At 38.0% G+C, this 14,365-nt stretch overlaps 1 protein-coding gene across 1 annotated transcript; it reads right to left on the bottom strand.

Annotated features, from left to right (window-relative positions):
* Positions 1–424: 424 nt before the first annotated feature.
* LOC131927392 (uncharacterized) lies at positions 425–14,044 on the bottom strand. Its single transcript, XM_059283099.1, has 6 exons — positions 13,859–14,044; positions 11,612–11,734; positions 8,900–9,038; positions 7,412–7,713; positions 4,904–5,114; positions 425–1,770 (listed from the first exon to the last, which is right to left on the bottom strand). The coding sequence occupies exons 1-6, from the start codon at positions 14,042–14,044 to the stop codon at positions 425–427; spliced, it is 2,307 nt and encodes a 768-aa protein (XP_059139082.1).
* Between the last annotated feature and the right edge of the window lie 321 nt (positions 14,045–14,365).

Genomic DNA, 14,365 nt, shown 5'->3' with positions numbered 1-14,365 from the left:
TTAGGGCAGAAATATATTGAAACAGAGATTTTCAAAAGAGACTAATAGCACTCACACAAATGACGTGTTGTTGTAACGTGTTCTAATTAAACAAAAAAGTATAAGAATTTTTTTTTTCAAAACTCGAACTAACCCAAAATGAGTATTTTCTGTTGGTATTTTATACATATTAAATATATATATATATATATATATATATATATATATATATATATATATATATATATATATATATATATAGATATAGATATATAGGCTACATATTGGGCCCTACATTTTTTTGCGGGGTGGCCCTTTTTTCTAGTTCCGCGACTGATATACAGTCTCATTATGCAAGAAAGATTGGTTAAATTGTAGACTATTGAAAATACTGCTCTGGGTAAAATACTTTCTGAACAGCCAATGACAAAGAAATACATTTTTTTCACTTTGAATTAAAAAATAAATATTTCCAGAAATTTCGCCGCATAGTGGGCTGAGGTTTTGACCGTTTTGCTGGATTCGACTTTATTTCCGGGGTTGGATTTATTTTAGGCTTTGGCTTGACTTCTGGAAAGGCATTCATGTCCACTGGGCCGACTTCGGGCAGAACGGCGTCGTACGTCTTCAGCATCAACAGCGCTTCTTTCAGCGCGTCCTCTCCTGTTAATACCATCTTGGTGTTGGTGAGACCCCTAGTCCAGGTTTTATCGAACGATGAAAGTTTCAAATAGGGCGGGTTGTCGATCATAACGTGAGGGATGTTCATCAACGTGGACAAAATATGTCCATGAAGTCTGTCCGTGACGACAATTCTTCCGCGTTGTAAAAATTCCAACCCGTTTTGTGCGATGATGAAAGACGTTTCCATGTCGCGTTGTCCCCGGTTGGATTTCCAATCACTCCTCCAATCAGAAACCAGGACAGAAACGTTTGTAGGAAAAACCGGAAGTTGGTACTTGGACGACTCTTCGTCGGTTCTACGCAACCACACTATATCATAATAAGGCGGCATAAGTCTAGGACGCATGCCTAACCCAAAAGCCATATCCGGTGCTAGAATTATTTTAACGCCATGAAAATAGTTTTGAGCAATTTGTAACGATTGTTTGTCCCGTATGAACATGTAGAAATTTGACCTGTTCGAGTAAATATTAACACAACTTGCAAGGCTTTCGTTTGAACCGTTGTGGATCCAAATACTTTGCGAGAAGAGGATGTGTTTATGTTTCGGGAAATGGTTCAAAACCGACTCGCGGATAGAATCCATTCCCGGGTACCCGACCAAGTTCCCCCCACCTTGCATTAAGATAACGAGATCTCTGACTTCATATTTCCGACTGATATTCAAGGCGACTTCAATCTCTTCCGGTTTTTTACATTTATGCGTCTCGCAGTAATACACGATGCGCTTGTTCATTTTTCTCAGCAGCATTACTTCCCCTGCCGTGATAGCAGGGTCGCCTTTGTTTTCGTACGTGGCTATCTCCATCAACATCACGTGACGGGCCTGACCTATGATATCGTGAAGCAGATTCAGAAGAACCCGCTGAGCCTCGTTCACGACTTCTTCCGGTGTTGTTAAGGTCAAAGACTTTTCGTTTGTCTCAAAGGGGCGGTCCATAAGCCGAAGGGGCGATAGCTCTTTCACATCTCTGTTAATGATGTTGTCGCCCTTGATGAAGTACCGTTGATCAAGTGATGCTGTGTGGGCAAGTGTGAATGTAAAAATACAGCAACACGCCAATGTTGTCCAGAGGAATTTCTTCGATCTTAGGTGATGAGATGTTTCTGTTTAAAAAAAAAACAAAAAAAAAAAAATAAAAAAAATAAAAAAAAAAAAAAAAACAAACCATAAAACAACAACAAAACAAAAACAAAACAACAAACAAACAAAAATGCAGCTTGTACAATAAGGCTGGGTCTAAACTCTGACCCCAATAAACCCCACTCAAGGAAAAACTATATGGGAGGCCAGTAGATCGGGAAACCACAGTCCAGCTGTTGGAGCCAGTGGCGTAGCCAGGATCGTCTCAAGGGGGGGGGGGGGATGGTGGAGGGGGTCTAATTTTTACCCGGGGACAAACTTTCGATTTTCACCCCCCCCCCCCCCTCAAACTTTTGATTTGCACCCCCTCATACTTTTTATATATATACCGAGGGTTCTATGGGGGGGGGGGGGTTATGACCCCCCTAGCCCCCCCCCCAGCCTACGCCACTTATTGGAGCTGTTTTCTGAAACCTCTGACATGAATAGAATTAAGAAGAAAAAAAAAGTAGAATTGCATTTAATGATTCAAAATCGAATTTCTGATTAGTAATAGTAATATATAAAGGACTGATATGGTAACATAGACAATGGTAATATTAAAGATTATTTTGATTAGACCAGTGTTTCTTTCAGACATTTTTGTCTGGAGGAGGGGGGGGGGGTGGGAGATCGGATACTGAGTAAAGTTTATATTTTGTATACACATTCTATTTAGTTTCCCTCCCCCCTCCCCCTAAAAGGATGACTAACAGGAACTGTAGATTGATAAAAATGATGGACTTATAGAGAGATTATAGTCATTGATAATAAAAATCAATTACTGATTTGGAGAAGGGGTGATTATATTAATGGATTGTTTTTACAAGCTTTTATACCTTGCTTCCTCGTCATATCTGTCTAAATAGAATTTGTATACAAAATATTAACTGTACTCAGTATCCAAGCACAATTCAGAGAACAATAAGAATAGGTGAAGTAGAAAGTATACGGGAAGATTGCTGCCGCTTGGGCACCAGGCCAGCACTGAGGCGAAGGTTCCATGCTTGCCATTGCCGAAGTCACGACTTTTTCGAATATCATTAAATGGGGAATGCTATTTTATTCAAAATGCATTCTTCTACCCGTCAGCATCAGTGTTTCTTCCAGACTTTTTTCTCCGGGGGGGGGGGGGGGGGCACTTGAAATTTACAGGGGGGCGGTAGACTTTCTTCTGGGGGGGGGGGGGGCGGACACTGTTAAAAGTATTTATTTTCTATATAAATTATATACATTTCATTTCGTTCGAGGGGGGGGGGGGCGGTAAAAAAATATTCGGGGGGGGGGGGGGGGAACTGGAAGAAACTCTGGTCAGCATGCATTTCAGCTTCCTACGGTTGGGCCGTGTGCTGGACGGTGGGGTACGAGTTGGGTGAAAGATAAGCCCAGTGAGAACTGAAGGACGGAAGCGACCGATACACGATAATCAAATCAATACCTTAGCCAGTGGGCCGGAGATGACCATGTTGAGGACTGATGACTATGGTGATTTAAAAAAAAAAAAAAAAAAGTTATTGGCTTGTAAAGTTAATTGGGATTGTCGTTTATTGATATTTTTAGCTACTAAGTTTACCATAGCAGAGCTAGCGAAAACATTTTTTTGTGCGAAACATTTGTTTTATATGAATCAATATTAGTATATATTTAACATTTAACGCTATTTTGTGGGTATTTACAAGATAGTTACATTGGTGTACAGAGTATAGTAAATAAATAGCGAAATATGTAAAGGAATACAAAGATACATTGCATTTAAACCTTGTTGGTTCAAAAATTGAAAAGATGCTGGTTTGAAACATTTTACATTAACCGATTGTTCGAAAAGATTAATTAATGAATTAGATTCTGTAAAATACTTTAATTGACAGACTAACAAAAACATTTAAGGTGTTTATTTTCTCAACTGTAATTTAAAAAAAAAAACAATTAATCACTTAAAATTCAACATTGATGATTAATTATTTTTAATACATTTATTTACATTTTATCAAATAAATATTTACCTAATTAATATGTAATATTTAATTATTTTAAAGTTGTTTCAATTAATTTCAGAAGATTAAATCTCACATTGCTCCCCCTTTGAACTAATAAAACGGTATACACAAAGGGAGGTAATTGATACCAATAGGCAAATTAAAACTAGTCATATTTCCAATCAGTGTGGCCTACCTAAATATTAATATCGATCCTAATTTTCAAAATACAGTGATCCATCGACTGCTGCGGGTTTTACGTTTCAGAAACGCAAGGAATTGTGAAAATCCGAGAATTGAAAAAACATGATTGGTACTAGTTATTGCTATAATTAAATACGTTTATCTAGTAAAAAACTAAATTTACTCATAAATGACGCTTCCCACTACCGTTCCAAATGTAACCATTAGTTACGCCTCCCTAAGTATTTGTACAAAACTAAACCTATTCATAATGGCGCCCTTCTACTCCTCTGGTTACGCTTCGGGGGGGGGGGGGGGGGGGGTCCCGTAATTTTGTTCTGATACTGTGACGTCACACTTTTGCATTATAAAAAAAGCAATGTTAGAAAACGAGTTTAAGCCGTTATTTCCCGTTTTAAAAAAAAAAAACTTTAAATTAATTTTAATAGGAATTGATTAAAATACTCTATGTTGACAGAGAGTTCTGACAAGATTTTGGGAAAATATCGATGTTTTAAGAAAATTTAACAGCAATTTTGAGGAAGGTTGTAAGCTGAGGTGTGACGTCGTTTTTGTGTGTGTGTGTGGTGTGTGTGTATGTGTGTATGGTAGTCGTCTAAAAAAGCGTGATGTTATTTATGGATGACCCCTAACGGCACCCCTTTCCCTCATAGCAACGCTCTGCTATTTATTTGTAGTTACAAGACATACTCAAAATGGCGCCCCTAACAACGACGCTCTATTTACTCGTAGAAAACGTACTTAAAATGGCGCCCCCCTTCTCCCCTTGGTAACGCCTCTCTATTTATTCGTGGAAAACCAAACTTACTCAAAATGGCGCCCCTCTGTTCCCCCCTGGCAACGTCGCTCTAATTATTCGTAGAAAACGTACTCAAAAGGGCGCCCCCTTCTCCAACTAGTATCGCATCTCTATTTATCCGTAGAAAACCAAACTTACTCAAAATCAAGGATGCGGCATCAGACACTGCTGTAGCGGGCAAATGTTTCTGTGCCTTGCCGTAGACGTATACACACAGCCCCAGTGTAGCGAGCAGTAAACCAAAGAAGTTGAACCAAGTGGCCTTACGCTGACCCCAGCCGTAGAGAACTAGCACGACGATCAACCGCTTGAAGATGTTGGCAATGGAGTGACTCACAACAGTCATGACCTGAAATTACATTGAGAAAATGTCAATATTGAGGAGAATTAACATTACAATTTTCGACACACGCGTAGCAATCTATTCCAGCGCTCAGGGAAGGACTATCAATTTTTCGCCACCCCACTCACATTTCTATACATAGTAAAACTGTTATTCCTGTCTGTGAAAAAAGCCCCCCCCCCCACTCCCTGTTATAAAGGTTTGTGGAGCTTCTTACCAGTTACTATCCCGTAACATTTTCTATTTCGGAGCTACAAAATTGATATAGAAAACAGTTAAATCCGTGTGGAAAACCTTGAAGTCTTTTATTTTTGTAAATTTGACTGTGTATAATTCAATACTCATTAAGCTTTTAAAGGGGCATTTAAATTATGTTTTTTGTGTGGTTTGTTGGTGTTACGGGTCAGTTGTAGGTTAGATAGAAATAGACTATAATAATGTAGAACTTAGGGGAGAGTGCGTGTGTAAGTTGAGTTTACCCTAATGTGTAGTAACCCCGGTGTGTTAATGTATTGTTATCCTAAGGTCGAATGCGGTATAAAAGCTGGAGTGAGTGATTGCAAAGGGGTTAGTTGGTAGCGGTTAGGACGAGGGCTACAATGTAATGTGGAGAGTTGAGACCAAATAAAAGTACTGAAGATTGTCACAAATCGTTTTCTGCGTTGAACTAAACCCGGACGTAAAAGTCAGGTATTGAAGGGATGGGTCGGTGGTTTGTGAAACACATGGCACATTGTAAACTTTCACGCACACTCACGTACACACTCACGTACACATATGCAAACATACACACACTCAAAGACACGCACGCACGCAGTGACACAAAACATACACACACCCAGAAAGTGACACAGAAAGAGGATGAGATAAAAACGTATATAGATATTAAAAAATGAATACATTTTACACACATAAATAGCTATGTGTATAATTTCAATGAACGTAACACTGACAAGACCAAGGGAAATAACTCCTTTTTCCTCACTATTTATGCAGAGTTAAGGTAATCTTCTCATAATTTTAGTTATTAATTAGAAACATGTACTGCAAGTAGATTTAATCTTATAAAATTATTTAGTGTTCATATTGTTCCATGAACTAATTTTTTTATTAGTTTGAAGATGCAAATAAAATTTGTATTATTTAAAATATACACCCACTAGCTATAAAAACAATTATATACGTTTTTATTCTTCCCAATACTTTCACTTTCTAGTAAGCAACTAAAAAATATTTACGACAAATTTAAGTTACTTTCATAAAATAAAAACTTACAATTGATTGATTGTTCTATTCATTTTTGTCTATTAGTGATTTAAGTAATGAAGGAACTCTAAAGAAGTTTGATTTGAGATAAAATATGTTAAATATGTTGAAATTTGGGCTAAATAAAGTTGGCTAAGTTTGATAATTCGTAGGTACCATTGCTTATCTTTTTACTTCCTCGAATACGAAGTATAGAGGAAGTATTGTTATCGTGCAAAAAATCGGGTCGGAAAAACATAGTTTTGCAATTTTGTCCGTGTGTCTTTGTGTGTGTATGTATGTATGTATGTATGTGTGTATGTGTATGTCTGTCAACATGACAACTTGAGTACCGTTACAGCTAGGTTGATGAAATTTCATATATATATATATATATATATATATATATATATATATATATATATATATATATATATATATATATATATATATATATATATAAGTATTATATGAAATTTATGGTTCAGTATAAACTTTTTGCCGATTTGCGGTAATCAGAAGTGGAACTTATTCTACTTTTGGATTTTTAAAAGCCTGTAACTTGAGTTCTATTTGAGATTAATAAACAAAATTTCACATATTAGTAAAAGATCTAATTCTCTGCCTTCTGACGAATTTTTGGATTTTTAGTATCTGTTCTCTATTTAAGCTAGCATTTTCTGTTGACTGGAAGTAGTAATAAAAAAACCGCTATTGAATTCAAAAGTACTAATATTCCACACTATAATACAGATATAGTTTGTCGTTCGCTTGGTGTGCAATTCTTTTTTCTACGAGATTCTATTATATTTTTAAAAAGTTTAAGTTATTAAAAATGCATTAAAAATAATATCTATATCCAAAGATGCCATCACACATAATGCTATTTAAGAATATTTGAGAAAGTTTAGGGGAGATCACTCCCGCTTTATTTATTTTTATGCTAATCAATTCGATCACATCATCATTTGAAGAATACAAATAAAGTAAAAGCTTTGTTTGGTAAATATGCATTGAATAAAAAGTGTGTAGAGTTCTAAATCAGTGATAGAACAAACCTTGAGCACCAAGCTTGTCGAAATATAGTTATACATGACATGGAACAAACCGGAAACCAAAAGGGATCCGTACACCAGTGTCAAGGACACCGGAAACGAGCTCCCAGAATGGTACCAGGAAACAAGGACAACAAAGCTGAGTTGTGCCGTCACCAGTAGCGCGGGAAAGATGGATCTGTTCAAGACGAGTCTGTCTGTTGTCTGGATCTTCTTCAACGTGATGTTCCGGGCAGTCAGGAGAATGTTAGAAGAAAATGCGAGAAGGGCGCCGGCACCTTCGTCAGATTCTACGTCTAGTTTACCTGTAAGTCAAATGGATAGAGTTTTGAGTTTATTTTACCTGTAAATAAATTTGTCTTAGGAATGAATCCAGGGTACGGAGTGGTCTAGCGGTAGAGAGCTGGACTGCTAACCCGTAAGTCTCGAGCTCGAATCCGGGTCCACGTCAGTAGACTGACTCTGATAAGTACCCAACTCACGTTAGGGAAAGTAAAGGCGGCTAGGCATAGTGCTGCCCACAATATCTCTTCATATGCCGAATGTCACAGAAACAAGTGAACTCTACTTCACTTGCCCTATAGACCGTCAGCTTTGAAAAGGGAACTTTATCAGGAATGGCGCTAAAAATATAAAGCTTCAAGAAAAATGAAAACAGGGAAGGCCAATGGAGACGTGGCGACACACGCCGGTGAAGCAGCTGGTAGAGGCAGGACTGTCATGGGGACTGCCAGAAAAAATACCAGAGAGGGAGCTTTCTGTGGCTGCCATATGTGTCTTGGGCATAAAAAGAAAAAAAAACGATGAAATAAAGTGGACGAAATGCCAAAGTTTTACGTTACATGAAAGCCATATGTTTGCAAATAATCAAATGCAAAGTTAACAGAAAATCTATGCCCTACAAGTGAATATAGCAGAAAGCAGATGTAACTAAAGACCTCAATATAAATGTATCAGGTAACTATAGACCTCCGTCTAAGGGTATCAGGTAACTATAGACCTCCATTTAAAGGTATCAGGTAAGTATAGACCTTCATCTCAAGGTATCAGGTTCTTTAGACCTCCATCTAAATGTATCAGGTAACTAAGGACATCCATCTAAATGTATCAGGTAACTATAGACCTCCGTCTGAGGGTATCAGGTAACTATAGACCTCCGTCTAAGGGTATTAGGTAACTATAGACCTCCATTTAAATGTATCAGGTAAGTATAGACCTTCATCTAAATGTATCAGGTACTTTAGACCTCCATTTAAATGTATCAGGTAACTATAGATCTTCATCTAAAGGTAGCAGGTAAGTCTAGACCTCCATCTAAATGTATCAGGTAAGTATAGACCTCCATTTAAAGGTATCAGGTTATTATAGACCTCAATCTAAAGGTATAAGGTAAGTATAGACCTCCATCTAAAGGTATCAGGTAAGTAAAGACCTCCATCTAAAGGTATCAGGTAACCCAGGACCTACCTGTATGAACTAGACATCACCCACCTGTAAACATCAAAGTTCCTACAATAATCACTGGGATGCTAAGAACTGTTTCAACATTCATTTTCCGTTCAATAAGGAAATAATGGGCCACTGCCATTGTGATAGGCTCCAGCAGTTTTATAGCGAACACTGAAGCTGCCTGGATAAACAAAGTGTTTGAAATAAGAATCCATGAGTATAAACAAAAGTGGTAGAACATGTTATAATTTAAATCAGTTAGAGGAAGAGATGTTGTGGTGATTATCGTATGGCTAATTCAAATAGTCTTTGTTTCTCTCTGTCTGCGTTTCTGTAGCAATTAATTTGTTTTACGATATAAGGTTGCTCACCTAATGCTCAACCCCCAACCTGGAGGACCAGGGTGTTAGCTTTTGTCTGACCCCTACCCGCGCAGACCTTCCCAGCTTGGTTGAACCTGCCAGGAGTTAACACTCCCGCTGGTATAGCTCTGGGGGTCGTCAGGGTACGCAAGCTGCCAAGCCACGACAAGGCCCTAGCACCAGATGTTCTATGGCAACGGACAAATCAACTGCCAGTGGAAGTAGAGATCCTCCAGAGAAAATGGAAATGGATTGGCCACACACTCAGGAAACCTGTATCCAGCATAACAAGACAGGCCCTCACCTGGAATCCACAAGGCAGGAGGAAGAGAGGCAGACCAAGAAAGACCTGGAGACGTGACCTGGAAGAAGACACCAAGAAGATTGGATACACCTGGGGATAGTTGGAGAGACTAGCCCTGGACAGAGACGTCTGGAAAGCTCTTGTCAGCGGCCTATGTCCCAGTAGGGACGACAGGCAAACATGACATGAATCCAAATAGTAGTTACCAGCGTAACAAACGATCATTGAGTCGCTGAGCTCTATAATGGTGCTTTTATCGTAAGTAAGAGAAGGAAAAGTGACTAGATAGAGGCATTAATGACAAACTTAGTTTACTGAAATGGGTGATATATTTGTTTTGTATGCTTTTTATATTTTTAATGATGCGACTGCTACAGAAACACCTTCTTAATAAAAAATTTTTAAAATAAATTCTTGGAATAATAATTTAATCTTAATAACGTTCATCTTTGATAGAAATATAGTATACTCAAAATGTTGAAGTACAGTTACACTTTCGGACCAGGTATGGAATATGAAATAAAGCTGATCTTTGACCTAATCGTATGATGGAATAGTATGATTGGTTGTATCCTGAACAATATACAAAATAAGTAGTCCTAAGGACTAGAATCTGTACTCATCCTGTTTTGCAGTTGTTTGTTCTAACCCTCGACCACAACTTCCACGAAAACAATGTCTACTACTGTATTTCAAGCCAAGGAAGTCTCTGAGAAAAATTTGCTTACTTACAAAGTACTGTATTTCAGCTTCTGCACCATGTCGATGAAATGTGTCCTCTATTTAAGCTAGTTCATAAAGTCGATTAAACATGATACATGTTTTACTTACCTACGAACAATTGTATTTTAAATTCTTCATCACGTCGATGAAATTCGTTCTCTATTCAAGCTAGTTCAGCCACATCCCAATTTGCGTAATAACGTTAATTTGTGCTCATAATCCACCTATTAATTTATATGGAAAAGCATCGTTTTCATCTAAGTCCTTAGATTTTGGTGTTACCCCCTCTACTGTCGTTGATTGACTTATCTGTTTTTTTTTTTAAAAACATTTCTTTTCTATATATTTTGCAATTTTTTGCCGTGGTGTCACCCCTCAAATGGTGTCACTCGGTGCGGTCCGCACCTGCCGCCCACGCCTCGCGAAGCCTCTGCATAACACTAAATGTATTTTTGCTTCTTCATCTCGTCCATTAAATCTGTTCAATGCTTAGCTTACCTAACAACGACTGTGTTTTAGCTTCTTCATCTCGTCTATGAAATCTGTTCAACATTTAGCTTACCTAACAACGACTGTGTTTTCGCTTCTTCATCCAATCCATGAAATTTGTTCAATGTTTAGCTTACCTAACAACTACTGTGTTTTCGCTTCTTCACCCAATCCATAAAATCGGTTCAATGCTTAGCTTACCTAACAACGACTGTGTTTTAGCTTCTTCATCTCGTCTATGAAATCTGTTCAACATTTAGCTTACCTAACAACGACTGTGTTTTCGCTTCTTCACCCAATCCATAAAATCTGTTCAATGTTTAGCTTACTTAACAACGACTGTGTTTTAGCTTCTTCATCTCGTCTATAAATCTATTCAATGTTTAGCTTACCTAACAACTACTGTGGTTTTGCTTCTTCATCCAATCCATGAAATTTGTTCAATGTTTAGCTTACCTAACATACCAGGCGCGTAGCGAGGGGGGGGGGTGCGGGATGCGGAACGCACCGGGTGACACCATTTAGGGGGGTGACACCAAGGCAAAAATAGCTAAAGATATAGAGAAAAACTTGAGGGGGTGCTAATCGAAAGTTTGAGGGGGAGGGGGGGTGCAAATCGAAAACTTAAGGGGGGGGGGGAGGTGCAAATCGAAAGTTTGAGGGGGGGGGGGGGTGGTGCAAATCGAAAATTCGAAAGTTTGTCCCCGGGAAGGGTGGCTACGCCTCTGGCGGGTGACACCCGACCTCGCTACGCCACTGCTAACAACTACTGTGTTTTAGCTTCAGCATCATGTCCATGAAATGTGTTCAATGTTTAGCTTATTGTGTTTTAGTTTCTGCATCAAGTCCATGAAATCTCTGAGAATATTTGCTCACCTCGATGTACGTCATGCTGTAGTTGGTTGCCAGGGTCGACAGGATGTGAGTGACGATCAGCAGCGCCACCTGTCTTCTGTTGGTCACGTGACGTAGCCTCACGATCGTGAAACACGTGATGCACTGAAAAACAAATTAAATAAAACGTGTCAGGGAATCTTTAAACAGCAAGGGGTGGACTGGCTGTGTCTAAGACACCCGGGAGTTTTTAAAACGACCCCCCACCAAATTAAAATTTTCAATTTGTGTATTTTCTTTATCAAAGTCTTAATTTTACGCCTTGGTATGAAGAGAGAGTGAAAGGTAAAATAGGGAAATGAAAACACACTTAAAAAATAATTAAACACTACTACAGCACCGTTCCTGGGGAGAGGGCGCCGAAATTTATTTTTTGGCCAACCGGAATTTTTCCCAAAGTTTCGATGTATCATCATAACATCTTAGTTTAGATATTACGTCAGTTTTCCCATGTAGGTTCACTATCCAACCAAGTGTGGTAGGCTTGTAAGTGGCCGGAAATGGAGGTGTTGTTGTTTTTAAGTTGCCGGAAATGGAAATGTGGCTGTTATGTAAGTGGCCGGAAATGGAGGTGTTTTGGTTTTGTAAGAGGGGCCAATAAAGGTAAAAAGTAAATTTACCCTTTTGCTCCTTGTAGCCCATGGGGCAGATGCAGTAGAGCTTACCTGTTTCTGTTTCCTCGTAATATGAAGAGATATTATAATAAGCCATAAGCCCAGCTGACGTTACTGCCCATACCACGATTCACTTCCTTATCGCGCGCACACACACACACACACACACACATTACCCCCCCCCCCCTCCCCCACACACACACACAACGCACACACACAACACACACATTAATTTACTTATATACGTGTGTATAAATGCATGTATGTGTGCGTATGTGTAAGTTTACATGATATCGCATAATCACCAAACCCACCTACCCTCCCATAGAATTATTCCCTAAACGCTAACCGAGTACAAAGCTAGAATTTATGGTTCATGTGGTTCAGGTGAGGGTTGGGGGTGGCATTTCTTTTTTACTTCCTCGCCTGCGGAACCTGAAAACAACGGACGGCTAGCGACCACGATATAAACATATCCACGTACCCCGTCAAACATACGGTAGTCAAATTTCAATCACGTCAAAAGCCCTATATACAGTTACATCTATGGTAAAAAAAAATACGTCTATTATGATTTTCAAAGCTTTAAAAGATCAATACATTAAAATAACCCCACTCAAATGTTTTATTATCTTAGTGGCTGTTGAAGCAAAATATAGGCAACTATTCATACGACTATATATTTAAATTGTAATCAAAACAAGTTTGTCGAGGCTCAAACGATTATACTAGTCCGTGTTCTTATTCTAAGTTATTAATTAAGAATAGCTGTGATAATTAGTGTTATAAAAGTTGAAAAGAAATCAATACGTAGTGGAACGTTTTAGTAGTAAGGGCTAGAGTAAAATAAAACTTTGATGTTTGTAATGATATTATATGTAGTCTATAAAATGGTTGGTGTTATGGTAGATAAATATTTAGAAACCATAAAAGTAAAGTATATGAAGTACCGTTTCGAAACTTTCGGTGAAGGTGACACCGAATTCACAAGTTTTAGTGACCTCGGCATTTGATAGTGAGGTCAGCAATATGCACAGTCGTATTTACTTTTTTAAAACCTGAGTCGGGTACCCATCAAAAGCTGGGTGGAATTTGGAAACGTCGTAAGTACTAGAGTCAGGGATCCGAATTTAAGAGGGATGGGAAAGTTACAATTCATTCAACACTGATGAAAGCTAATCCCAGTAATTAAAAATAGGTTCCTGAATCAGTGTTTTAGGGGGAATCTAAGACAGCAATAATGGGGCTATTACCCAAGTTAGCGATATGGTAACCTTAGTCAACACTGACATGATACGTTACTGCATTTACTAATGTTAGCCGGTAAATCATCATCATCACTTCCTGTTCGTGCTCAAGACACATGGGGCAGATGAAATAAAGTTCATCTGCTTTAGAGACCTCAGCGTACGAAGGGATATTGTGGCCAGCACTATGCTCAGCCGCCTTTGTTTCCCCCCACGTAAGTTAGGTTAACATCAGAGCTGAGTGGACTCAGGGACGTTCAACTGCTTTGAACCCGGATTCGAACTCGGGACTCTCTACCACTAGGCCATGCTGCTCTCAGCCAGCCATTACCTCAGATAGAATTCTATAGAACTAACTTCGTACATACTTGTACCGTGGTCAGCACACACGCCGAGTATATGTGTAGATGTGACACACCGTCGCCGTCTATGTGCCGTGCGTCTAGCTCTGTGCCACGGAGGTATGTCTTCCCACATTGGTGGCATAGAAATGACGTCACAGTCCAAGCAACGAACACACCAAATGACGTCAGCCATGAACTTAAATTGAGCATTCTGTGCATATATATATATATATATATATATATAATGTATGTATATATTAATATATGTACAAATAAATAAATAAATAAATAAATAAATATATATATATATATATATATATATATATATATATATAAATAAATAAATAAATAAATAAATAAATAAATAAATAAATAAATAAATATATATATATATATATATATATATATATATATATATATATATATATATACATATATATATACATATATATATATATATATATATATATATATATATATATATATATATATATATATATATATATATATATAAATAAATAAATAAATAAA

This window comes from Physella acuta, unplaced genomic scaffold (assembly GCF_028476545.2).
Source record: "Physella acuta isolate Inbredline_101_S28 unplaced genomic scaffold, ASM2847654v3 ptg001396l, whole genome shotgun sequence".
In the NCBI taxonomy this organism is placed as follows: domain Eukaryota; kingdom Metazoa; phylum Mollusca; class Gastropoda; family Physidae; genus Physella; species Physella acuta.
The sequence above is the reverse complement of the archived record's forward strand: the minus strand, read 5'-3'. Positions and strand labels throughout refer to the sequence as shown.